The 25,651-nt window shown below is 32.5% G+C and overlaps 1 protein-coding gene across 1 annotated transcript; it reads right to left on the reverse strand.

Moving 5' to 3' along the window:
• Nucleotides 1-1,136: 1,136 nt before the first annotated feature.
• On the reverse strand, nucleotides 1,137-25,265 carry LOC128162124 (general transcriptional corepressor trfA-like). The gene is made up of 5 exons (XM_052825322.1): nucleotides 25,175-25,265; nucleotides 24,919-25,047; nucleotides 8,117-8,281; nucleotides 5,890-5,987; nucleotides 1,137-2,309 (listed from the first exon to the last, which is right to left on the reverse strand). The coding sequence occupies exons 1-5, from the start codon at nucleotides 25,263-25,265 to the stop codon at nucleotides 1,137-1,139; spliced, it is 1,656 nt and encodes a 551-aa protein (XP_052681282.1).
• Nucleotides 25,266-25,651: the final 386 nt, after the last annotated feature.

The raw sequence follows: 25,651 nt of genomic DNA on the forward strand, positions 1-25,651 counted from the left end.
TTGCGTCTTATAGTGCAATCAAATCATAAACATAACACTAAAAGTAAGAATTATTATAATCTTAATTTCGAGTCAAATTCAATACACATCCCACTTTCGCTCCTTTATCAATGAAATTTGTCGCTCCAATGTGAAATACCTTCCGACACCCCTGTCATAAAATGTTGCAACACCTGGCTTTAAAATGATACTAGATGTGTGCATGCCTGGCAGATATAATCACCTCACAATGATAATATTCAAAGGAAGATCACTTATCATTTGTCATACAATTTTCACCAATTATTTATTATAAATTAAATATACAATAATTGATATTTATCGTTATCCTTATATATAAATCCCGCTTGCATGTCCCACAACACGTGATTTGTTTCATTGTTTGAAATGCATTGGACTATACGTTACAAATTTCGTTTGTAATTTTGGTGGCTTTTCCATTTAGCAGCTGTCAAAATTGTATAACTTATAACTGCAAACCCATTGATATGTATACATAACCTTTTATCCGTGGTGTTGCATTTTTGGATCCCCAATTCATAGTATATTGTTGGCCGAAAAAACCAAACATCTTTGTTTTTTTAAGCAGGGGTTACTGTTTCCTTCTTTTTTAATGATTATAGATAAAAATAAACATTAACATCAATTAGGTAATGAAAAGGAAAACAATCTAAGATTTATCATTGAAACGTAATTTGTTTTACAATTTTTACCTAAAGGTTTCAGTTAGTATTATATAGTAAATATATTTGTAACTATTGATATTTTTTCATCTGGAAAAGTTCATAAATTTCTAAAGAATGTTCAGAAATTAAATCAATCTTGAAAGTTACTTATAGAATGTGTCAGGGGTAACATTCTGTACAAATCATAAATGATAAAAAAAAAACCACTATTAATATTTTACAAGCTTTAAAGTTTATTAACCATATTATGTAGTTAAAAAAGCTTCACTTCATATACTTGCATACTTGTATTATAATTCTTATGCTATGAAAAGTTTATACAGTTTTCATTGTTATCAATTCCAACATGTATAACTGTTACTGTTTTTTTTCGTCATTTTCTAACAGATGGTCTAGACCGGGCCATACTGCCATGAATAAAATCAAACACCATCACTAGGTCATGTGCACTTAATATTTGGAGTTCCGTATGTCTTCACAACGCATGCTTCCTATCTCCATAGGCCCATCACGGTCATCTTCGGAATTTAACGCACCAAAACTTTCCTCTTCACACATCTTGGCAAAGCCCAAAGAGTTCACTGGTTTACGCTGCTGTGTGACAACTAATGTCTCCTCTGTAATGTCTGACGACTTGTCCGTGTATAACAGTTCAGCTGATGAAGGACAATCACTAGCAGCAAGGAAATCAATGCTCCGAAAGATGGACTTTGCAACTTTAATTGTAGCTGCTGATGAAGACATATGTGTTGATAAAGAATTAGAGGAAGAGGAAGCAAGACTTTCTACGCTGGCAAAGATGGATTTGGGTAGTTTCTGTGGTGTTGCTGATTCTGATGTCTTGGAAGGCTTGTAAGCTGGTGTCTGCAATCTCTTCAGTGTTGATGTCCAAAGTGAAGAGGCAAGCATGTTTCCTGCACTCGAACAAACGGACGCTGCTTTACTTCCTGCCGCTGCTGAAGTAGGCTGTTCGATTCCATTGTTGTTATATGGTTCTGCTTCCTTCGGTTGATGAACGATTTTCTTCAGCAGTGCCTCAATCTTGTCCACTTTCTCATGAATTCGTTTCAAAGATGCGTTGTGGTCTTCTACTTGCTTCATCATACGGTGCTGTCTCTGTATATAAGGATCATCCATCGTTGTTAAATATTCTGACAAGTTGAGCAGAGGGAAACTGGTGTTTTCTAAATCTTGGTCTTCTAATGGCTCTGTCTGTGTTGACATGGCTTTGGACACTTGTTCACACTCGGTCTGGGTTCCAACTGCAATCATAGAGGGATCGGAGCAAGCTGTCTGGATACCAATATCTGTATATGTTATCTCTTTGCTAGCTGGTTGTGTGTCCATTTCTGTAGAAGCCGGTAGAAACTGCATCTCTATGGCTCTCTCTTGTGCTTCTGTATCTGTAACAATTTTTGATGCATCTTCTTGCATGGAAATTTCTTCTGGGACTTCCTGTGTGGGCATATCAGAAGAGGATGGCTCTTGCAACGGTGTGATGGTTTCTGCAGTACCTGTCTCTTGGTTTGCTTTTTCCTGCCCGGTCAGCGTGGCGGTGATTTCTTCATGTACCGTGTCTTGTGATGGAACATTTTCCTTGAACGCTGTAAATTCTTGTACGTCCTGCAAAAGTAGGAATTTATAATTAGGAAAAAACAAAATAGGCTCATAATAAGCGTGCCAGAATATAACAATTATCCATTTATTTCATTTCTTGATACTGTAAATTGTACGGAGTGTGGTATGACTTTTCCGATCAGCACAATGTCCGTATCACAACTGTTTGAAACTTATAACGTAGTACACAGTGATTGTTGTCACTCTGTTTTTAGCGCTTTAAAAACAAATGTTTAAAAAATAGCTTTGTTGAATATGTAAATGACGTACAATTGGTTTTTAGAAAAATAGATTTGTAATTAAACATTTTAAAAGGACAAGAATATATAACACTGTGCCGGATAATTTTTTTTTCCGAAACTGCATCTTAAGCGGGTGCAAAAATGCCACCTCGGCACTGGCATAATTATCCGGCACAGTGTTTTATAATAGATTTTTAATTTTTGGTCCAAAGAGCCGGATCACGCTCTGTACATGTACAATGTAGCCACGCGCGGATCATCAGATTAAATTCGACGCTTCGCGTCTCGTCACCGCCTGGCAGCTCGACGTTATTTGACTTTTTTTATCACGATACCAAATTACCAGCAATGCATGGTAACTCTAATAGTTTAATTCTTCTCAACAATTTTTGGTTTATTAATCATAGAAGGTGCTTTATGTAAAAATGTTATGAAATGAATAGTGGTATTTGGGAACTAATATTTCATAATATATGAGTTTAAAAATCTTACTCTGGCATGTTGGGACATTTATCATTCGAACTGATAGAGTATGAAGCTCGTCCGACCAGCCGATCAAAAATTTAAATTGTAACGACAACCACCCATCATAAACCTATACATTATTTGTTATAAGTAGCAGATTTTGCAGTTCATTTGATAAACAATTGACACCATCTTTAAATAAGCCTGGGATCTAATTTTCTTAAAGAATTGATATTAATATCGTCGATCTAGAGAAACTAAAACACTTCCTTCGGCTATTAAATGCATGTTGTGACCAATTTAGGAGAAAAAAAAACACTATAATAAACGTGTCTACAGTCTGGATGGTAAGACTTATAGCATATTTTTAAGACACTCGTTCTTTTTTAAGTATTGAAACCAATTTGAACCTTAACATTTTTTTCTAAGAAAGTAATCTTTGTTTTTTTAATAATAAACTAATGGCTCAAGAGAAGTTTAAAGCGAGTGAAATTTTGACAGACAAACATACGGTCAGTTGCAGACAACAGGTGATCAGGAAATCTTGTCTGTATATCGTGACTAATTGACCATACAATTCTTATTAAATATCAAAATAGTGTTACAGGGACTTGCACACGATTTGAGATCAAAAATTTTATTTTTATTTTTTATGTATAAAATGGTTTACTGGTGCATTTTAAATCATTGACAAAAATATTGAATGTTGAAGTCAAGTTACAAGGGAGATACAGAGATAAGAATTCATTTTGTTGTTATGTACACAAAGATGGAGTCTTACATTGTATTGTTGTTTACAAAAAAGTAATGTAGAAAATTGCCGTTTCTTAGACAAAATGACATTTAAAAACTTTTTAAACTCAATATCTTCATAAATACTATTATCAACAAAAGAAAAATACATTTGATTGAAACTTACACTAATACAACACTTTGTCGATAGGGATATGATGTTATATAAATTGTTAATCAATAACATAGATGGTAAAGTATATAATTCGATAAAAAATATCTATCAGAGCTCAGAATCATGTGTACGAATTAATGGTGTCCTCACAAATTGGTTTGATTGTAAAACTGGTGTAAAACAAGGTGATAATTTATCTCCAACCTTATTTTCAATTTTCATCAATGACCTTGCTCAGGAAATTAATAATCTAGATGTAGGAATAGATCTTGTAAATCGTAAATTATCCATGTTATTATACGCAGACGATATTGCTTTGATAGCCAAATCTACAGAAGATTTACAATGTATGTTAAATAAATTACATGAGTGGTGTAGACGTTGGAGAGTACTTATAAACACCAGCAAGTCAAAATGTATGCATTTTAGAAAGAGTAGGGCAAGAGCGACTAATTTTGAATTTACTATTGGGTCTAATAAACTAGAAACAGTTGATAATTATAAGTATCTGGGAGTAACATTTACTTACTCAGGAAACTTTACAGAAAATGGAGAAAGGCTAGCTAAAGCAGGGGGACGAGCTCTTGGGAAGATTATTTCCTCAATACATAATAATAAAGACTTTAGGTTTAACTCATACGAGAAATTATTTTACTCTTGTGTCATTCCAGTTTTGGACTATTCATCCAGTGTCTGGGGGTTCAAAAAATTTCAATCGATCGATAATATTCAAAATAGAGCTATTCGTTATTTTCTTGGAGTTCATCGCTTTGCGCCAAATTTGTCAATTTATGGAGACACTGGATGGATACCTAGTCAATATAGACGTTGGATTAATATAATTAGATATTGGAATAGAGTTTTATCCTTTGACAATGAACGAATCACAAGAAATGTATTTGAAATTGATTACAACAGATGTAGGAATAATTGGTGTAGTGATTTAAAAGAAATTTTTCACTGTTTAGATTTAGATTACTACTTTGACTCTAGAATGATAGTAGACACAAATACAGTTCAATCAAAAATACACGTCTTCTATTCCAATTTCTGGAACAGTGAGATTAGCAATATTCCAAAACTACGTACTTACGCACTTTTTAAAACAGTTTTTGGTAGAGAAAATTATGTAGTCTTAGATATGCCTAAACAATTGCGTTCAATTTTGGCTCAGTTTAGGTGTGGGATTTTACCATTAAGAATTGAGACGGGTAGATACCACGGTGAACCTGCTGAAGAGCGAATTTGTACTTTTTGTTGTAAAAATAGTATGGAAAACGAAATTCACTTTTTATTACATTGTCCTTTATATAACGACTATAGAAGAATCCTTTTCGAAAATACTGGGTTTAATCAATTACTAGATTTGTCAGATACAGAAGCATTAATTGTTCTTATTTCAAATTATCCTCGGCAGGTTGCCAAATACTTATATCATTCTTTTACTCGTAGACAATCTTTATTGTTCAGAAAATAAACATATACTGTATTATATAAACTATGCAAACTCAAGGTTCTGAAGAAATTTTTATACTCATACATGTATATTTTCAATCATATCTTTGTTTACCGCTTGATGCTGTGTTATTTTCTTTTCTTCTTTCATGTATTATGTGTTCAAAGTGGCATATAGGCCCGACGGGCCGGGTGTTTAATCTATGCTGACTGTTGTTAATATTACACTTGGAAATGTATACACATGTCACTATAAATAAATAAATTACTTACTTACTTACTTACTTACTTACATATGTAAAAAATGACAATATTCGAACTTTGTTTACAAAACAAAGAATTATCATAATAAACTCTGTATCTTTCTTATAACTTGATATTTGACTTTCAAATTTTGACATAGCATTATAAACTTCTATATTTATCAGTATAAACTTTGAAATCGGAAAAATAAAATTTGAAAATTTTAAGTCAAATAGTGTCCAAGTCCCTTTAAAGTGTTCTTGTTGTAAATTACCTGTATGACATGTGCCTGGTCTGTGAATGGATCAAACTCATCTTCATCCATGGCTTCGTCAAAACGTTTGATGGCATCCTCAAGCTCCTCTAATGAATCTGCAATCATAATGTCTAATTGAGTTACCGTGTTACTGTGAATTACAGTATATAATATTGAATTTTAACATGGGACCACGAGATGAAATTTATTTTTAATGAGCTTTTCGTAAAACCTACTATCCTGTGTACTATCTTGTGTATGCACAAGATTCTGAGTCTTACGAAAATCTCGTTAAAAATGTTATTCACGCGTTGAATGTCATAGTATCTTATCATCTCTAAGGTAATAAAAACTTCGACATGTATCGACTACATATACAGAAGTCAATTATTTTATAAAATTGGATATGATTTAACTGTAAGTCAAAATAATACAAATGGCAGTACTCTTTTCGTTGACGTAATATGTAACTACCCCCGCAAAATCGCTTATTTTATTTATGAATTATACAATTTAAGACAGATTCAATTGACAATGCCATCTTGCTCCCAAAACATGTAAAATTTATTCACATTGTAACAGTTTGAAAGTGACTTATAGGTCCGTTGGGCCGGGTGTATTGTGTTATATTTGTAGTCATGCTCTATACACATGCATGTCACTATAACAATAAATTATTTACTTACTTACTTATACATATATCTTTTTACCGTTATGTATCTACTGGTTGCGACCCACCAATTTGTTACTTATATCAAGCATTATGAGAGTTTAGGTACTCGTTCCTTCCCGGAGCCCTCCCCCTTCCTAATGTTGAAACAATTCAGTATCGTGAATATTCATGTATGTGTATAGGTATATAGAAAGTTTTTTTTTTTAAAGATTAGATTCGATTTAAAAAGCGAATCGGAAAAAAATGAATTTCTCCCGATAGTTAAATTGCGTTTATTTGGGTCAATTTGGGTAATTAGACGCCTCGGCTAAGAATGTACATGTCTGATGAGTGTTTTAATTGATGCGGTGTGGGATAATTATAAAATTGTACAGTAGATCTGACTCGTCTTAATGTTCGGATTGAAGTCTTAAAAAAGGTCAGGGGCGGGGGTTTTACCTCCCTCTCCCTCCCCCCCCCCCGAAAATTAACCCCCAAAAATGATGAATTGAACAAATTCTCATAGTAAAGTTGCCGAAAATATGCATCGAAAGAAATATATTTTGAGACCGACATAACATTTCTTATGCATGACTTAAACTTTATGTATCTCAAGTACTATATATTGTTTCGCTTTTGCGGCGAAATTATAACATTTGCTTCCGTAGATACGACCTACATTTATATCTTTATATTTACATCTACAAAGGACTGAAATTGACACGCCCTGTTTATCGATTGTCGAAACTTAAAGCGACCTAAGAAAAATCATAGACTGCGCGATATAATCGTGATGATGTCAGAGTCAAATCCTCACAGAAGACAATTTGGTTGTTTCTTTTAGCTAACGTTCTTATATACATTAACAATTATTGACTTAGAAATTTTTGAAATTGCAATACAGTAGTTGTAAGTGGAATTTCCAGGTTTGTCGCTTCCCTGGTTTATAAAGTGAGTCCCTACTCGCCCCGTTTATCGATTGGTCGAAACCGAAAGCGACCTAATAATAATCATGGACTGCACGAAGTGATCATGATGATGCCTGATTTAAATTCTCATAGAAGACGATTTGGTTGTTTTTTAGTTAACAAACTGATGATTGTACATTAACAGTAATTTAGTGAATTTTATTTAATACTGTTTACAATCAATTTATTAATTTGTTAAAAGAGCGATGTGAATATAAACACAAAAATGCTTTCTTTTAAGACTCATGCAGGTTATAAAGGTAACGATCATTGCAAACATTTTTTTTTACATAACCTTCTAACGTGGGTTATGGATTTTTTTCTGCATGTCGCCACCTTTATATCCTGCATAAATCACCATAGAAAGCATTTTAACGAGTTGTTTAGATAATATCTTCTTTTATTACACAGCTCTTCGTCTAAATGAGGTACATAAAACCAAAAAGTGGCAATGACCATTCATCACTCTTAATGATTATTCGGTCGATCATATATAAAACTACTATGTATTACATGTAATATCTATTAAAAAATAAAACCTCTATTTGGACAAACAGGAATAATTATGTGCGCAACAGAAACTAATTTCCAAACCGATTTACTAACTCTATAACAATTTATTTACCTGACACGGCTATGATACGGGCAGGTACCAACGAGTCCTTGGTCCAGCGAATGAGAATCTCTGCATTCTCTTCACAGGAAGAGAGATCGAGAATCTTATTGGTGTAGATGACGCCAGTAGAGTCGTCCTCGGGGTAATGTACTGCGGCCCAAGTAGGGATTTTTGCTGAAAGAAAAGATACAATATTAGTCCACTAAGATGAATTTTAAGATATGCAATGCTTACTCACAGATTTCAGTGATTTAATCATACGAGGAGCTTTGAAATTAGTAAATATACAGATTTTGACGGTTATTGAAATATGTTTTTAACTTAAACATTAGTTTTATGAGACGCAGTATTTGATTTTTTAAGTCTTTGTTGGTTCATTTGGATATGGAGAATTTATACTTTCTTGTTAGATACTGAAATCTGATTGTAATCCGTTCTATTACCCTCAGCGTTAGCAACACACTTGGCAACGAATTGTTACATGCGCGTAAATTATGCGCGTACGGTTCGCTGTAAAATTTACTTCATTTCTATATAAAAGCAGTAAAATTTTCTTTAAAAATAAGACAGTCATTCAGTATAATAAAATAAATAGTGCTTATTTGGGAGGGTAACTGTTGAAATTGACACCCCTCGAAAACTATTGTCAACTTCGCTTCGCGTCGGTAGACAATTGTTTTCTCGGGGTGTCAATTTCAACAGTTATACACACAAACATGTACTATTTATATACTTTTGCCTAAGCTGCTTGTTTACACGATAAAACCTAAATCAAAAAGCTGCAGAGAGAGAGAGAGAGAGAGAGAGAGAGAGAGAGAGATAGCATTTTTGGTTTTGCAATTTTCAGACTGGCTTATCCAACAAATGTTACAGTAATATTTGTTCTTCCATAAATATGCACTGCAAAAATAATTGCCTGAACAAACAATTTTACTCTAAAACTCACTTCTGAACACTTGATTTATCTTTACTTACGTTTTAGATAAGATAAAACAACTAGAGACGAGCTCGTTGCAAGCAACGATTAGGTCTTCCGTCGTAGCTGCGTCATACTTGTGACGTAATACAAAAATTGATACCTGACCATGGTGCAATATTAGATGTGTAAACACTGTGTAAAAGAAACAAGTACATGTATATAAGCAAATACAGATCTTTCAAAGTTGTCTGAAGTTTGATTCCCCGCATGTTTTTTTTTTGCATGTGCATTTTATTTTGAGAAACTTATCTAATCATCATAATTGACTCAATATACACAGAATATGGACGACGATTATTATCACACAGTGGGTATGCCCGGTATGAACGTAAAAAGACCAAACATTTTACTCGCATTTTTAATCGAAAGCAAGGGCCAATGAATCTTTTATAATGTATGCGGAGATCCTCGAAATTTTACAGGGGGTTCTGAAGAATAATTTTGTTTTTTGAGGGGGGGGGGGGGGTGGGGGTTGAGTGTCTGACGGTTATTTGAGTTTGCCTGGGGATGTCCGAGGCATATTTTTGTAATTTTATATTGTACATGTAATGGAAAGAAATTTTGCGGGGGTTAGGGTTGGATCTGGAACCCTCACCCGACTCTTCTAGATTCGCGCATGGGGAAGACCGATGCCGGTAATTTAACGGTAATTTTAACCCTTTTTATTTAATTAATCATTTTCAAAATTATCGGAATTCCAATATTACCTTTAAACGCAGTTAAAACTTAAAATACGAACCATTTAGTCTCGGTGAGTATTCGGCCAACATGCGTCCGCGTACGAAAGAAATGGCAACATTCAAGAAATTTGGATGGACGATCTGGGTCCTAGGTCGTCCATCCGATTCTTTTTCAGACTAAGAGCTACAGAACTGCACTTAGAGAATGTCAAACTGATTATGTCAATTTATTTTGTCTCAAAGAATCAGTTTTTTTAAACAATACAGATTTACCTTAAAAACAAAAGGAATCGGGCACAATTTTCAATGTTAGCATTTTACAATTTAAAGGTCTAATAAAATTTTGAATGAAGTTTCAAGATACTACTCTTCGTTGTTTTATACGAAATATTGCATGGAAAAAAGATTAACATCGCATATATATTGTAGAACTAATTATTTCTATTTTTTATTTACATCAAAATAAATCCAAGAAAAAATCTAAATATTTTTTTTCCTTTATATGTGTTAATGAAAACGTTGGTCAGCAAGGGCCGGTTCTATGTCGTGCAAGCACCTACTTAATAGATTGTTACACGGATCTACCACGATGACAAATATCGAAAAGGCAATATTGTGGGTGAAGGATGAAAGTGTAGTTTGTTTTTTAGGTTTATTTTTGATAATTATATTTATCTGGATCAATTTCCGTTATGAAGTCAAGCATATATTTTCATATTATTATTGACTTAAAACATGTTGGAAAAAAGAAATATTGTATCAAGCAGTTAGTTATTATGCGCAGATCATGCATTCCTCTATGGTTTTCACAATTGCATGTATCAGTTACTACACGTTTTTGCTTACGGAGAAATAAATTTCCAAAGAGATGATATAGTTATCAGTTAAGTTCCAGATTGTCTTCTGCACATGCAAGCACGTGTGTAATCCTGATTTAAAAATAGGTATAATGGCCGGGGGGGGGGGGGGGTCATCGCAACAAAATTGTGTATTAGCGTACTAGAGTGTACATTGTTAATTAATGATTGATGTTGAATTGTTATTAACAAACAAAATCATAAATTTATAATAACATACACTAAAATGCCAGGGAGTTCTGCTGGACGCGATTTCATTTGTCTTCAATTAATAGGGTGTAAGGATGCCCGCCTACTTAATACATATGCTCACGCGTCAACCGATTAAAAATGACTGTATTTTGGATTTATAAATCGTTCTAAAACATTCGATCTGATATTTCGTTGTTAACAATACAAAACTTTGAACGATTAAATTTGTTTTTATACCTACCCCGACCCTCACGGAAAAATCCATTCAGATCAATGGAAATTTCATTTACAAGACTCCGCGCCAGAATCAGAATGTCTCATTCATTAATTTTTTCGTAGTTAAAGTGGACGAGTCCAAAATAGGAATAGAATAGGAATACCATGTGAACATATGCCGTGAATGCAGTTTACTTTGCGTCTATTTTTTTTTATTTTGAGAGCCCTTTTTATCATGTTTATCATGGCTTGAAAATGACGGAAGGCCCTTGAATGTTGTTATCTTTATGCAGGCACGTAGCATCCTTTTTGAAAGTGGGGGGGGGGGGGGGGCAGACTCATCCAAAAAATCTTGACAAGCAGAAAAAAAAAAAAAAAACTTTCCCAAAATCTTCAAAATCCTAATCCGGAAAAATTAGTTGCTGTGAGAAAAAGTGTGGTGGTGGGGGGGGGGGGGGGGGGCACCCATAAGCTTGAATTAATAATTGCCTGACGATGCATCTTTAATGTGTCAACATTTATATTCATAATTGATGAAAACGTTATATGGGATGTAATAAGCAACAATGAGCAAGATTGTTCAATTAAAAGGGCTTTTCACATTGCACGTGTGTAATCCTGATTTAAAAATAGATTGCCATATTTGAAAGGTCAAAAAAAAGAGAGGGAGGTGTCATTGCAACAAGATGATACACATTGTCTAAGTAGTACAATGTAAGTAATAGTTGGTGTTGGATTATCATCATTAACAAAGAATCATCAGTTTGGATTAATTAAAACAAATACAAATTCATATAATTGGAATATTTACTGGAGGGGCTACGTACAAGTAATTCGCCGAAGTGGGGTACGTGTGACCCGATTTTCGATCAATTGGGCGATTTCATTCATCTGGAAAAGGGTTTCACTCGCGTGTACAAATGTAAATGTACATCAAACAATTGCTAGTCAATTAAGTGTGTATGTTAATTGGATAGATTTCTTCTAAAACATTCAATCCAAAGTATAATATATGTAGTTATTAGTTGACACCCTCCCAATGGATCTATGCCGATGGATCTATCTGAGATCTCAGCTGTTGCGTGAATGGTAAAGAAAGACTTCGCGCCATAATACGTCTCATTCTTAATTTTGGCTCGCCGATTAGTGGGCGAGTCCAAGTAAGGCAAGAGCACATGATGTGTAGATGGTCTTACCCACTCTATTTTCTTAACTGGTCATATAATAAATAGAGATATCATGGATCTTTCACTTTTGTCGGAGCATGTAATAAATGGAACCAAAAAATAAAGTAATTCTAATTGAATTAAATTGAAGTTAAAATGTAAATACCCCCTCCCACCTACGGATTAGGATTTTCAAAATTCCCCATTTTTTAAATTCCTTGTCACGATTTTTTTTGGATAAAGCTGCCCACCTACCCCCTACCCCCCCCCCTCCCCCCCCCCCCCCCCTCCACACACACACACTTTCAAATAACGATGCTACATGTACGTGTTTGAATATCCTTTCCTATATGGTTAGAAATAACAAAATGTCTTTGATTTTGCATCTAATATATAACAAATTCAATTTTCAATTTGGCTGTTTGAGATTATTCGATACATGTACATTCCTAAAATGATTTAAAATAATGAAATGATTTAATTTCCAGTGATATACAGGTACATGCACTCGATCGAAGAAAAAGATTGAAATTGCTTCTAAACTCTGCACGTTCATGTTAATAATTTATGATCCGCAGCGATAATTAAATTTAATTTCTTATAAGATAGCCTAATTGATACATGAATGCTTCCATTGAATAAATTTGGGTAGTCAGGCAAGCTTTTTGGAAAGCTATTGCTTGTACATGTATAATATTAAGGTCAGACGCGACCTTCATGTATCTTCCATTTTTTCCTATCTCCACAATGTGAATTAAGATTTCCACTTTGTTATTTCATAATTAAATTTTTAGGTAATATGATTTTTTTGGTTTGGATATAAAGTGTTCAAATAAAAATATATAGTATGACTTAACTTATAAGCATTCAAATGCATTTTGCGTGCTATTTTAAGGAAAGTTCGAAATATTCTAGCTCCAAAACGAGCCTGGTAATGTACTCTAAATTTTTTGGAATTAACAGGTTTAAATGTTAATAAATAAATTTAAAAAATAAGGAATGAAATATCAAGGAATTATATAAAATTGAGGAACGTCTCGTCTGTCCTTAATTAAAATAATATAAATAGACATCATAAATCCCATATCAAACGACATATAACAACTTGAATCTGCACGTCTTTTAATGAATTTATGAACAGCGGGAAATTCTAAGGTAATGTTAGCTGCAAGTCTGTATGCAGCTAAGGTAACTAATAATGCTTCCGATGAAATACTTTGTTTAGTGATGCAAGGTTTTAAGAGAGCAATACTTATTTGTTTAAAAAATAACACCCTAATACTTCGCATTTTATTCGCTGTTTGTAGAACAAGCAGAACCAGTATCAGTTCGATCCCTACCGTATGTACATTGTTCGAATTTAATAGCCCTTGCATTGCATTGCTTTGCATGTACAAAATATCTTTTAAAAATTCAACACTGAAAGTGTTTATCTATATGGCTATTAATCTATATGTACATGTACACATAGCGTTCACATGTGATTCAAAATACCCCAAACGGAAAAATTCACTTATTGAGTCTACATTTTATAGAACTTGCAAAAAATACATTGCGGGTCTGAATGTTTGTTAATGTGTCAATCTATCAATATACAGTTTGTTAATTTTTTTCGATTGCTAAGCTAGGCTACATCGTTTTTGATGAACATTGAACAACATTTTTTCCATGCCATTATTTCCACGGAAGATAGCGAGTACAATTATAAAGCACAATTTATTTAATTATCTCTTTAATATTGTGTACTAGCATGTAATAAATAATTTATAAATTGCTGCCGAAGGTTGTTTGGTATTTTCGTTTGTAGATGCATTGCAAGTAAAAAACGTGAAACGCGGGGCAAGTCATAATTAATATCCCTAATAACCGTTACTTAAAAATAGCGGCTTTGGATTCAAATATTATCGTATACGAATATTAAGTTCACTTTTTAAAATCATCTCCACCATGATAATATTATATCCATCGGAAATCAGTATTTTGTTTTGCTTTAAAAGAAATGTTCTATCGGGAGCAATCCCGCGTTCGTTTAAATTGCCAGCGTACATTTGTCATGTCAGTAATACACATTGTGCTTTATATGACGGCCGTGTATACGAACTGTAGAAAAGTTGAGTTTAATTACCATGCATTCGAACCATTTTATTAACACATCTCCCAGTACTGAAACAATTCAAAATGTCTCTGTTACAGTAACACAGTGGGGCGTTAAACATGTGTACGTCCAGCTCTACAAGCATATGCACTGTCGTCAAGGCGACGGCCTGAATACAGCTAGCGACTCTTCTATCGATCAGTTACCTGAGTCTCGTAATGCATCTAAATATAGAAAGGGGCACAGTTATGAAACAAACAACAAAAATAAGGTCAAAGACGTTCATCTTTATGAAATGAATATGTACATATGAATAAAAACATTTGGGAATTTTATGTAGAATTATTTTTGCGCGCTGCATGTATCAGTTAGTGCATTACAAAAAGCCCTTTCATAACCTCCTAAACGTGCGCACCCCCACAAAAATGGACCGAACTGACAACAATTGTTTCTGCAAATACTGGCTATAAATTACGAAAACATTAAATTGAATACTACGGAAGGATTTAAAATTAATTTCTTTACAACTTTGCTTCAATAATGCATTAGAAATTTTTATTCCTTTACAAGTTATTGACAAGAAACTTTTGACGCATCTAACTCCCTAATTATAGGGGCCAGCCCCTTTTTCTGTATACCGAATGAAAGGTCTTGGTAAGACCAAGATCTTTTAAATTACATGTTATAACAAATTTTTATCAGGTAGAAAACTAACACGGAAAATACGCGATTTTTTTTGAATTTTTTTCGTACCTTTGTTTCAACATCTATACCACCCCTTTTATTTGCATTTAAATAATAAATAAAATATATCTCGCACAAATTCAATGTATTAGCTTCCAAACCAGCCCATCTTTGAGACTCTGCCAGTCATCGTTATAGCTAATCCCCCCTGGACAAAAGAAGTCGTTAAATTTTACTAAAAGGGGAATAACTCAAAACCGGATGGGGATTTTCCTCAACTAAAATATGCAACGACAACATCACGCGGCATGTTATCAGTCCTGAAAATTTCAAAACAATCGGTGAACAAACGAGCGAGATATTAAGGATCAAAGTTGGCGTCTAGAAGAAAAAAAAAAATAACTAGAGCAAAGCTCGTTGCAAAGCAACGAGTGGGTCTTCCGTTAATGTCAGAAGTAAAGCTGGAAGTTCCTGTAAGAGGCAGAGCTCTTAAACCAATAACAAGAGTAATAAAAAGAAAAAGATGAAAAAAATCGAATTATTCCTGGTACGACTTAACAAAATCCGAATGATTTTAAGTACGAATTAACAAAAACCTTTTTGATTTTAAGAACGACTTAACAAAAAAAATCCGAATGTGTTTAAGTACGACTTAACAATTATTTTTGGTACGAGTTAACTTTACGATTAACATTATGCTATTTTTTAAACCAAGGACGCGGAATCAAAATTTCCGGAAAAATCAATTTTTAAACCCCGATATCTCTGTAATGCATCGTCCGATTTTAAAACGGTTTTCAGTGTTAGATTCAGCTTAATAAGCTCTACAAAATACATATTCATTTTTGATTTGATCAGAAAATTCATTTTTTCGAAAAATTTGTTTCACTTCCGGTTTCGACCGGAAGTGACAGATTTTCATTTCGAGCCTTATTACAGAGGTAAATCGACCAAATCATAACCATTGAAAATTTCAAGCCTCTATCTTAAAGCGTTTTTGAGAAAAGTCCGGGACAAAATGACTTTTTGAAATTTTTAAAAATGACGTCACGTCAAAACCGAGGTGACGTTCTCTTTAAAACTTTTACATTTTTGAGGGACGCCAACTTGCAAACATCTCTGAAAATTTCATCAAAATCGGTTAAAAACTTTTTGAGTTATGAAGCAAAAAAGGAGTCAGAAGAAAAGAAAAAGAATAATAATAATAACTAGAGCAAAGCTCGTTGCAAAGCAACGAGTGGGTCTTCCGTTAATGTCGGAAGTAAAGCTGGAAGTTCCTGTAAGAAGCAGAGCTCTTAAACCAATAACAAGAGTAACTAAAATAAAAAGATGAAAAATCGAATTATTCCTGGTACGACTTAACAAAATCCGAATGATTTTAAGTACGACTTAACAAAAACCTTTCTGATTTCAAGAACGACTTAACAAAAAAATCCGAATGTGTCCAAGTACGACTTAACAATTATTTTTGGTACGAGTTAATATTACTTTGAACATTACGCTATTTTTTAAACCAAGGACGCAGAATAAAAATTTCCGGAAAAATCAATTTTTAAACCCCGATATCTCTGCAATGCATCGTCCGATTTTAAAACGGCTTTCAGTGTTAGATTCAGCTTAATAAGCTCTACAAAACACATATACATTTTTGATTAAATCAGAAAATTCATTTTTTCGAAAATTTTGTTTTACTTCCGGTTTCGACCGGAAGTGATAGATTTTCATTTCCAGCCTTATTACAGAGGTAAATCGATCAAATCATTACCATTCAAAATTTCAAGCCTCTATCTTAAAGCGTTTTTGAGAAAAGTCCGGGACAAAATGACTTTTTGAAATTTTTAAAAATGACGTCACGTCAAAACGGGAGTGACGTTCTCTGTAAAACTTTAATATTTTTGAGGGACGCCAACTTGCAAAAATCTCTGAAAATTTCATCAAAATCGGTTAAACACTTTTTGAGTTATGAAGCAAAAAAGGAGTCAGAAGAAAAGAAAAAGAATAATAATAATAATAATAAAAAGAAACCGAAGAATAACAAGAGGGTCTTCCGTTGAAAACGGAAGACCCTAATAAAAAGAAACAATAGAATAACAAGAGGGTCTTCCGTTGGAAACGGAAGACCCTAATAAGAAATTTGAAAATTTTTCAGAATAATAGTAAGGTCTTCCGTTGGAAACGGAAGACCTTAATAATATTTCTGCTTATTAATATCATTGAATAGACGTACACGTAAAGTGGAGCATGATCATATTGAAAAGCAGATTGTAGATGAGAACTTTTAAAGAATTCAAACGTTAACATTGTCAAATCTATCTAGAATTTTAAAGCTTTCAATAATTTATCATGAAAAAAAATGAAAGACATTAATAATTAAACCACATAATTATGAATATGTGCATTCATAATGATATACACTGTAACAAAGTTTTTTATGCGCATATACCTATACATGTAAGAAAAAAAGTTATTGGCGTAACAAAAAACATAATTATACAATAAAATGCCGTTCCGGACTTCGAAAAAAATTCTGATAATGAAAAAAATTATCACATAAAAATTATATTTATGTTATCAATTAAAAAGACCCAATAAATATTTTTTTCCTACCAAATATCTCCCCCCCCCCCCATCCGTGCATTCTTCACCATGCATGTACCAATGATTTTCATTATACAAAATCTACATGGAAATTCGCCTCCTTAGTTTTTGTACTAAAACTACAGAATATTGAAAATAGTTAATATGGATTCCACACCTTGTACAATGATTGAACATTTACATTGTAGATACCTGAAATTCGAAGTTAATGTAAAAGTTCTAAATGCATTACGGGTGAATCTGTGATTTAAACAAAACTGTATGATTGCATAAAGGATACAGTAACTGTTCAATGTTTCAAAAATCGTCTGATAAGTTACAAAACCCCAAATTCTGCAGAAAAACACTCTACTGTCAAACACCCTTCGGGATTTGTCGTTCATCCCATTCCATACCTTATACATGTATATTAATCAAAATATATTAACATTGTGTGGTATGGAATTATTTAATAAATTTAATATACTTTTGAAATCGTCAAAAAACAAGTGCTTAATGGATGTTTTTAAAGCATGGGTGGACCTACATATTACCTGTGAAGAATCTGGAGTTACTGCAGATTCGCATTTATTTTATATCCCTATAATCCATATCGGGTGGAATTCCTTTTCAATAAACAACTATTTTACAATAATATCAGACATTTTAAATAAATCAAAATGTATAATACAGTTATTTAAGTTTCCAATTCCATCTTTTTCCTTTTGGTGGCGGGAATCTAATAGGTATATAATTTATGGCAGAACTTTGTATATGCCACCTTTAATTTTTTACATGTTTATATTAAGGGAGATCACCCTGCTATTGTTTTTTACTATTTTTTGTTTATATTTTACATGTACCTGGTGATCTCAATATTTGTTCAGGTGTTTTAGCTATAAGGGAGATCCCACAGTACCTGTTTAATAAGTCATTTTAATAAGTTTAAGTATTGACTTTGTCAGGGATCTCCCCATTTCTGATGTTGTTTATTTGTATAAGTTTTTTTTTATTCTTCATTAGTAAATGACATTATTTCGTCAATGACTATTTAGTTGTTTTTTAAGGTAAAAAAATTGACAAGCTGCAGTTCACAGATGGAACAAAAGATTTGAGTTTATTAATGGAATTGGCTTCAATGGCAATTTTTAAGATCAATGTATAGGCATAAGTGATATTATTGTAAAAGATGACCCTTTTCTTCGTTTTGATAAGTGTGGTGATACGTATGCACATGTAGACTTTAAGGTTAACCTTTTTAGAATATGCAAGTAATGTATATATATATATATATATATATATATATATATATATATATATATATATATATATATATATATTATATATATATATATATATATATATATATATATATAACCGAATCTTGTCACTTAGGTGTAAACCGTCTGAGTTGTCACATAGGTGCCAATGGTTGTTTTCATAGGGAAAATTTATCTTTTAAGAGATTATTCATGATGACATCGGGAGAAAAGAAGATTTTAAGAAAAAAACATCTGAATTTCGGACAAAAAGAAAATTAACAAAAAAATGATTTAGCTTATACAATTTTCTTTGCACCTAAGTCCTTAGAAGTTATTACTGAATTTTTGCACCTAAGTTTAACTATCACATAGGTGCAAACGAAGGGAGAAAACCACTCCGGCCTTATTCTTGACTGACCATTTATTAATTCTTTATTAACATGTTGGGGGGGGGGGTGTTAGGATAATTCCATTTTAAGTACACATTTTCACTATGAAAACATTAAACTATTTTCTATACGATAAATTTTCATTTAATCCTTAAATGTTTATTAATTATCACCAGCAATGAATTATTAAAATCATAATATGTGTGGTCAACTAGTAACCACTGTGGGCCTTTTTAACTGTGTGTTGAATAAACACATTGACATTATTTAATTAAGTGTTTAATTTCATACCTACGCCGAACGCTCAACATAAACATAAATATCTTATTATGAGTGATTTAATTGTGACTCTTGCAATTAACAACATCGAAAAATCATTAACAGAATACATAGGAAAATGTGATAATTATTATGTTAATATGTCATGTATTCTAATCATTCTTATTAATTTTCTGTAAAAAAAAAAATGCATCTTTTTATCCTACTCTAAGACTTAATCGATAGATTTGTGCTCATCGTTGTTTGCTAAATATACTTCAAAACAAAACACGTCATATCCGACTCGAATGTGGGTCAGATCTAAAACGCTGCGTCGGGAGCGGATCAAGTGTGCTTTGATGCATAGAGGACATCTAAGCACATTTCTTAAGTGTTATTCCTTTAAACTGTTGAACTTGGTATTGTTATAAACTTTTCCAATTGTCTAATAAATTAATCTGTTGATTAATAGTTTTTAATTTGATAAGTAATTAATTGATTTATTTAAAACCTTGATGAATAATTGGTTTTGGAATTGTAACATTGATTTATCATTTTTTTCTACCATTTTTACAACAAAAATTCTCGTCAATTTTTTTCGTCTTCAATATTTTTAAGATTAGAAAATAGGTTATTTCTATTTGTTTGTTAAAATATTTTTTTTAAAAATACAAATGATTTCTATAGGTAAAAATTTTTTGCGGTGTTCAAAGTAGCTAATATATCGTTGAAATATAAATAATCTGTTTTGAAAAAAATTGTATTTAGATTTTTTTTCTAAATGATTTTAGGAGCTTTTTTTTCAAAGTAAATAAGTTATTTAAGCTTGCGATAAAATGTTTTAAATACCTGAACATTATGGTTTGTAAATACCCTGCCACCTTATTCTTTTTGTTCACATTTTGTTGCAGATATTGTGTTCACTTTTTTATTGTTATTCTTAACCTGCCCTTGTGTCTTAAAAAGTAAAACCACTGAGTAAAACTGGCTGAATATATTGAGAAGTGGACAGGAAAGAAGTCTAAACTCCTGCAGCTGATTAAAAACAATACAAATTATTTTCGGTTTTTGATTGTTTGTTTCGTATGCAGTTAATTGGTACAATTAAGATATTTTCTCGTTTTGAAAAATTGCTTTATGTGAAATGTCACCCTCAAGCGCATGTTAGTTTATTCCCCAAACGAATTTTTGCCAAAACAAACACCTTATTATACATGTTAAACAAGGCAATTATGGGATCCTCTTAAAGGATACAAGAAGAATTTACCTGTGTTTGCCTTGATTACTATATTCAGAGAAAATATTGTGAGTTCATTAGAAATGAATGAAAGTTTCTATTTTAATTATGGGTTTTTAAGCATAACAAAAAATGGAGTTATCAATCATTTTTTAAACTAAAAAAAGCAATGTTTAAGGAGACAGTACTATGCATCTTATATAAACAAAACGCATAAAACAATTTCCGAATTGGTTCGGTATTTTTTTACTGTTCATAAATGTGAACTTTAAAAAAAATTCTAAATGAATAAATCTAATTAATTCATTAAAATTATTAATTACTAATAACTATAATAACAATTAGTATATTATCTACATTGCAACCTGTTACAGGGTTCAGCCTTCTATTTTATCCATGTGTAGGCATTTTACACACATTATCCACCCAAAGAAAAGAAATGTCATAGATAAATAAAAACATTTATAGATCTGATCGGTTAATGTTTACAAAATACTTTTAAAAGAAATATCTTTTAGTCTATCTCTTTCATTTAAGATTAAAAAAAACCCAATGCAATTCATTTACTATTTCTTTTACAATCAGATTTATTATTTATAAAAACACATCAAATTTCATTATGAAAAAATATCACAAATAATATAACTGATTTAGAATTTAATCCCTTAAGTTTATCAATTAAAAAAATAAATAAATGCATCTATTCTTTCATATATAAAGACAGTTTGTTTCATTTACAATGTTTTGACTAACCATCTACCTATTCTTACGGAGTCAATACGGTTAATCAGTAAGTTAATCTTATACCATTGTATTTAACAATGAATGAATGTTTTAGTTTAAGAACGTGTGTTTATCCATTTTTACAATAGAAAATATAAGTAAATCGTTTATTAAAGTGACATTCTGCTTTATAAACACTGTAATTTATACTGTAAACGAAATAAACTAAACTGCACCCGGCCCATTTGACCTATAGGTCACTTTAGCATTAAATTATATAAGTCGTTTTAATTTTCTGTGATTAAAGGTTGTGTGTACAAATTTGTCTAATTTTCTATGGCAATCTTGATTTAACGCTTTGAACATATAACCCGTATTATTATTATTTGGGTGATCATTATATAATTTATCAAAACATTTTTCCTTATAATAACTTAAACTTGACAGCCTGATAAGATGTGTTTTTTAATCGTCGACAGAAGAGTTTGAACAGAAAATACACGTAAAATCTTGTTTGCAGGTCTCCAGACACGTCACAATGCATCAACGTCAAAAACGTACTAATCCGCTTGACGTAATGATTAAATTTTGAACAGTTTAATTAGATTTTAAAAAGTTAAAGGCATCTAATTTGTACAGTAAATTCCAGAAAAATAGATTATAAGGAATGAACTCAATATCTACCTTCGATATGCTCGTATTACTTAAGTTGAAGCAATTTACGCTTTTTTATAACTCGCTTCGCAGATTTAAAAGTGTAAACTGCCCCAACCAAGGTTATCCTCGTATAACTTGAGTAGACATTAAGTTTATTTCTTAATTATAGCTTTCATATAAAGATATACAATTTTGTTATCCTGCCAATGTATGCATAATATGTACCTGGTTCTAAAATTTATACACGACTCTCTGTTTATAAGCGGGATAAAAAGTGTTCTAATCCAAATATACGAGAGCATGCATGAATATATTTTGTATATAGATCTCAAACCAAAGTTGTCAATTACTATGAATGAGGACATGTACGTAGACACTGAAAGCAGATATAAATATACAAATGACAAGAATTACCGTATAAACTTGTATCAATACAATCTGAAAAAATGTATATACAATAGTACATCGATGTTAGTCTATTATCAATCCATTTTGAGCACATACAGAAAAATTTGGCAACCCCAATAATAGCCCGTTGATTTCATTCTTTTGGAGATGATCGATGTTTGTTTGTTTTGTTTTTGTTTGTTTTGTTGTTGTTTTTTTAGGAGATACTTTTTACTATTTCTTCTATTATCAATCGTGTAAAACAAAGAAAGAGTGTGTATTCTGTTATATGGTTATTTAGCTCTTTGCGTTTATATAGCCTAGTGTTCAACTTAGTAACAATGGTGATCCTTTCAGTAGATTTTACCAATAGCCAAGGGTACATTATGATAAATAATGTGATCCTTTCAGTGGACTGAATTAAAACCTAATGGTACTTAAGTATACCTGTTCTGATCCTCTCAGTTGATTTTATCACAAATCTAGGGTAGTAAAGATGACATGTGGTGATAGCTCTGGTTGAACACTGTTCAAACTGTGTAATGTTAATTACTGTTGATATCCTCTAAGTATATTCAATACTGTGGTTTTATCAATATTCGTTGAATACCATTTTTTTTTATTTCGTTGTTAAGTTTATTCTTGAAATTAAATATTCATTAAACTGCAATTTCCACTAATATGGTGTATTGATAGGGTTATTGGCCACGAATTAAAGTATTCTTGAAACTGTGATTTTCACTTTATCCACGAAAATACCCTTTAATATTAATGAAACCATAGTATATAATTAAAGCTATTAACAAACTCCAATGAGACGATTAAAATACTTATACAATAGTATCTTACGTTTTTGATACAATCAACTGAAATTGTACCATGTTATAATTATGCATCAGTATCCTATACTATTGATACAATCCACTCAGAGGACACAATGGTTAAAGAAAAGTACCCTAGGATAATCGTACAGTCCATTGACAAGATCACAACATGACCTAGACTAGTGATACAGACTACAGAGAAGATCACAACACTTAAACATTATTTTCTTACACTAAGGGTACCGTCAACTGAGAGGATCACAACAGTTATTCATTACTTCCCTAAAAAGCTATACATATAAACTATGCTATTCATACTGTTCTCCAAGATAAGATTTAAACTTAAGTATCCAGCCTATTTAAGGGATTACAAACTGATATTGCATAGTAAGAGCCAGATAACTGTTACATCTAAGTGACCTAGACTACTGATAGAGTCCATTAAGAGGAGTATAACAGTTACATGTAAGTACCAAATATGTTGTTAGATTTTACTTTAAGGAACACAAACGTTACACATTAGTTCCTTACAGTTATTTATAAAGTTCACTTGGGTATTGATGCATTCCACTGAGATAATCACAACTTAGTACCATAAGCTATTTGTGTAGTCTTCTGAAAGAATCACAACATTTTCATAAGTACTCTTTGCAATTTAGTGACAGGGGCATAACATATAATACTAGCTCCCTCAGATGTTGACACAGTCCACTAAGAGGTCACATAAGCTATGCATTGCTACCTAAACCATACATAGAGTCTACTGAAATGATCACAACAGTTGCACATTCCTACTCCGGGTAATTGTAACAGTCTACAAAGAGGAGGGAGTTGTTTTGCTTCAAATGTCCAGCCCCTCGGGGATTTTCACAAGTATAGAGTTCAAGAAATATACCCAAGTGATCTGTAAACCTGTTATTGTCTATGTTTGGCGTCTTTCTTAGAAAAATATTATTCATTGGAAATGATAACTGTTCTGAAGTAAATACATAATCGATCCTACTTTGAGGGACATTATATCCCCATTACACCATGTTAAGCCTTGTCCGTAAGTTTTCCCACCTGATAACCAGCAATCTTTAAAAAAAATGTTTTCAAGATTTTCTTTAGTACACTAACGCTTTTATCTTTATTATTTGTATCTATTTGACAGTTAAAGTCTCCACAAAGTATCACATTATCTAAATTTATCGCATTTTAATTAATACATGTAATTGCTCTTTTGAAAAAATCAATTCTATATTTCTCATTATTAGGCGCATAAACATTTACTAGAGTCAATTGTTGATCATTATACTTTATATTAATTAGAAATCGTCTGCCGTCTACAGATTTATAATGGTTTATAATCTCTATTTTACTATTCTTTTTAAACAAAACTGATACACCCCTACTATGTACAGATTCTGAAAAACAATGCACTATTTCCCCCAAACCATCGTAAGTTCTTGCTGTTTTACAAAATGAGTTTCTTGCAGAAAAAAATATCATATTTAACATATTTTAACCTATCAAAAAGTGTTGTTCTCTTTTTGTAAGTATTTAAACCTCTAACATTTAGAGAGTAAAGTTTTATAGAGGAATTGTTTATGTGTTGGTAAGAGTTTGTGGGCGTTTTACTTACTTACGGGCACCGCACTTGTCGTTTTTCTTGCCCTTCTTGTCATTCCGCACATCTTTCAGCAGTTCCTGAAATGTTGGGCTGTCTCTCATTTGTCGCTCCTTTCGTACGCGGGACGGAAGCACTGCGGAGTTTTCTGCCGAATTTATAAGCAATCTTTTGATAGATTTTCCCTAGTTTGTTTTCATAGGGCCACTTTTTCGGATCGGTATGTAAGGTGGCATGGACGTCCAGTCCTGTACCCCACTCCATGTCAAACGTACCTTCAGAATTCATGGTGTCGTTGTTAAACGTTTCCAATTTGGTATTGATCTCGGGGATTTGGTCAACCTTGGCGTTGACTATTTCTTCCATCACTGCCTCTTTTTCACTCTGCTAGTTCTGCGGGTCCCTGATGTTATGTCCAATTTTTTTGGCGTCTAAAGCCTTTTCCGGTTTTCTCACTTTTTTTGCTGCATCTGCGCGAATTGCTTTAGTCAGCTGATAAGCATATTCTGCGGAGCGGAGTTGTGCTTCTCACCAAACACATTGATAGAACACGGATACAAGTTGGATAGTGGAATGGACATGCCCTGAAACACTACCACTTCCCCGGTTGTCGGAGGATCCACGTAATACTTACATTCGGTTGACCCAGGAGCGTGTCCCATTTTTCTACAGACCCCGCAGACCCTTTCATTTTTACACTGCTGTTTTCGATGTCCAGTTTCCAAACAGTTGAAGCATTGACTCTTTGACAC

Source organism: Crassostrea angulata, chromosome 9 (assembly GCF_025612915.1).
Source record: "Crassostrea angulata isolate pt1a10 chromosome 9, ASM2561291v2, whole genome shotgun sequence".
In the NCBI taxonomy this organism is placed as follows: Eukaryota; Metazoa; Mollusca; class Bivalvia; order Ostreida; family Ostreidae; genus Magallana; species Magallana angulata.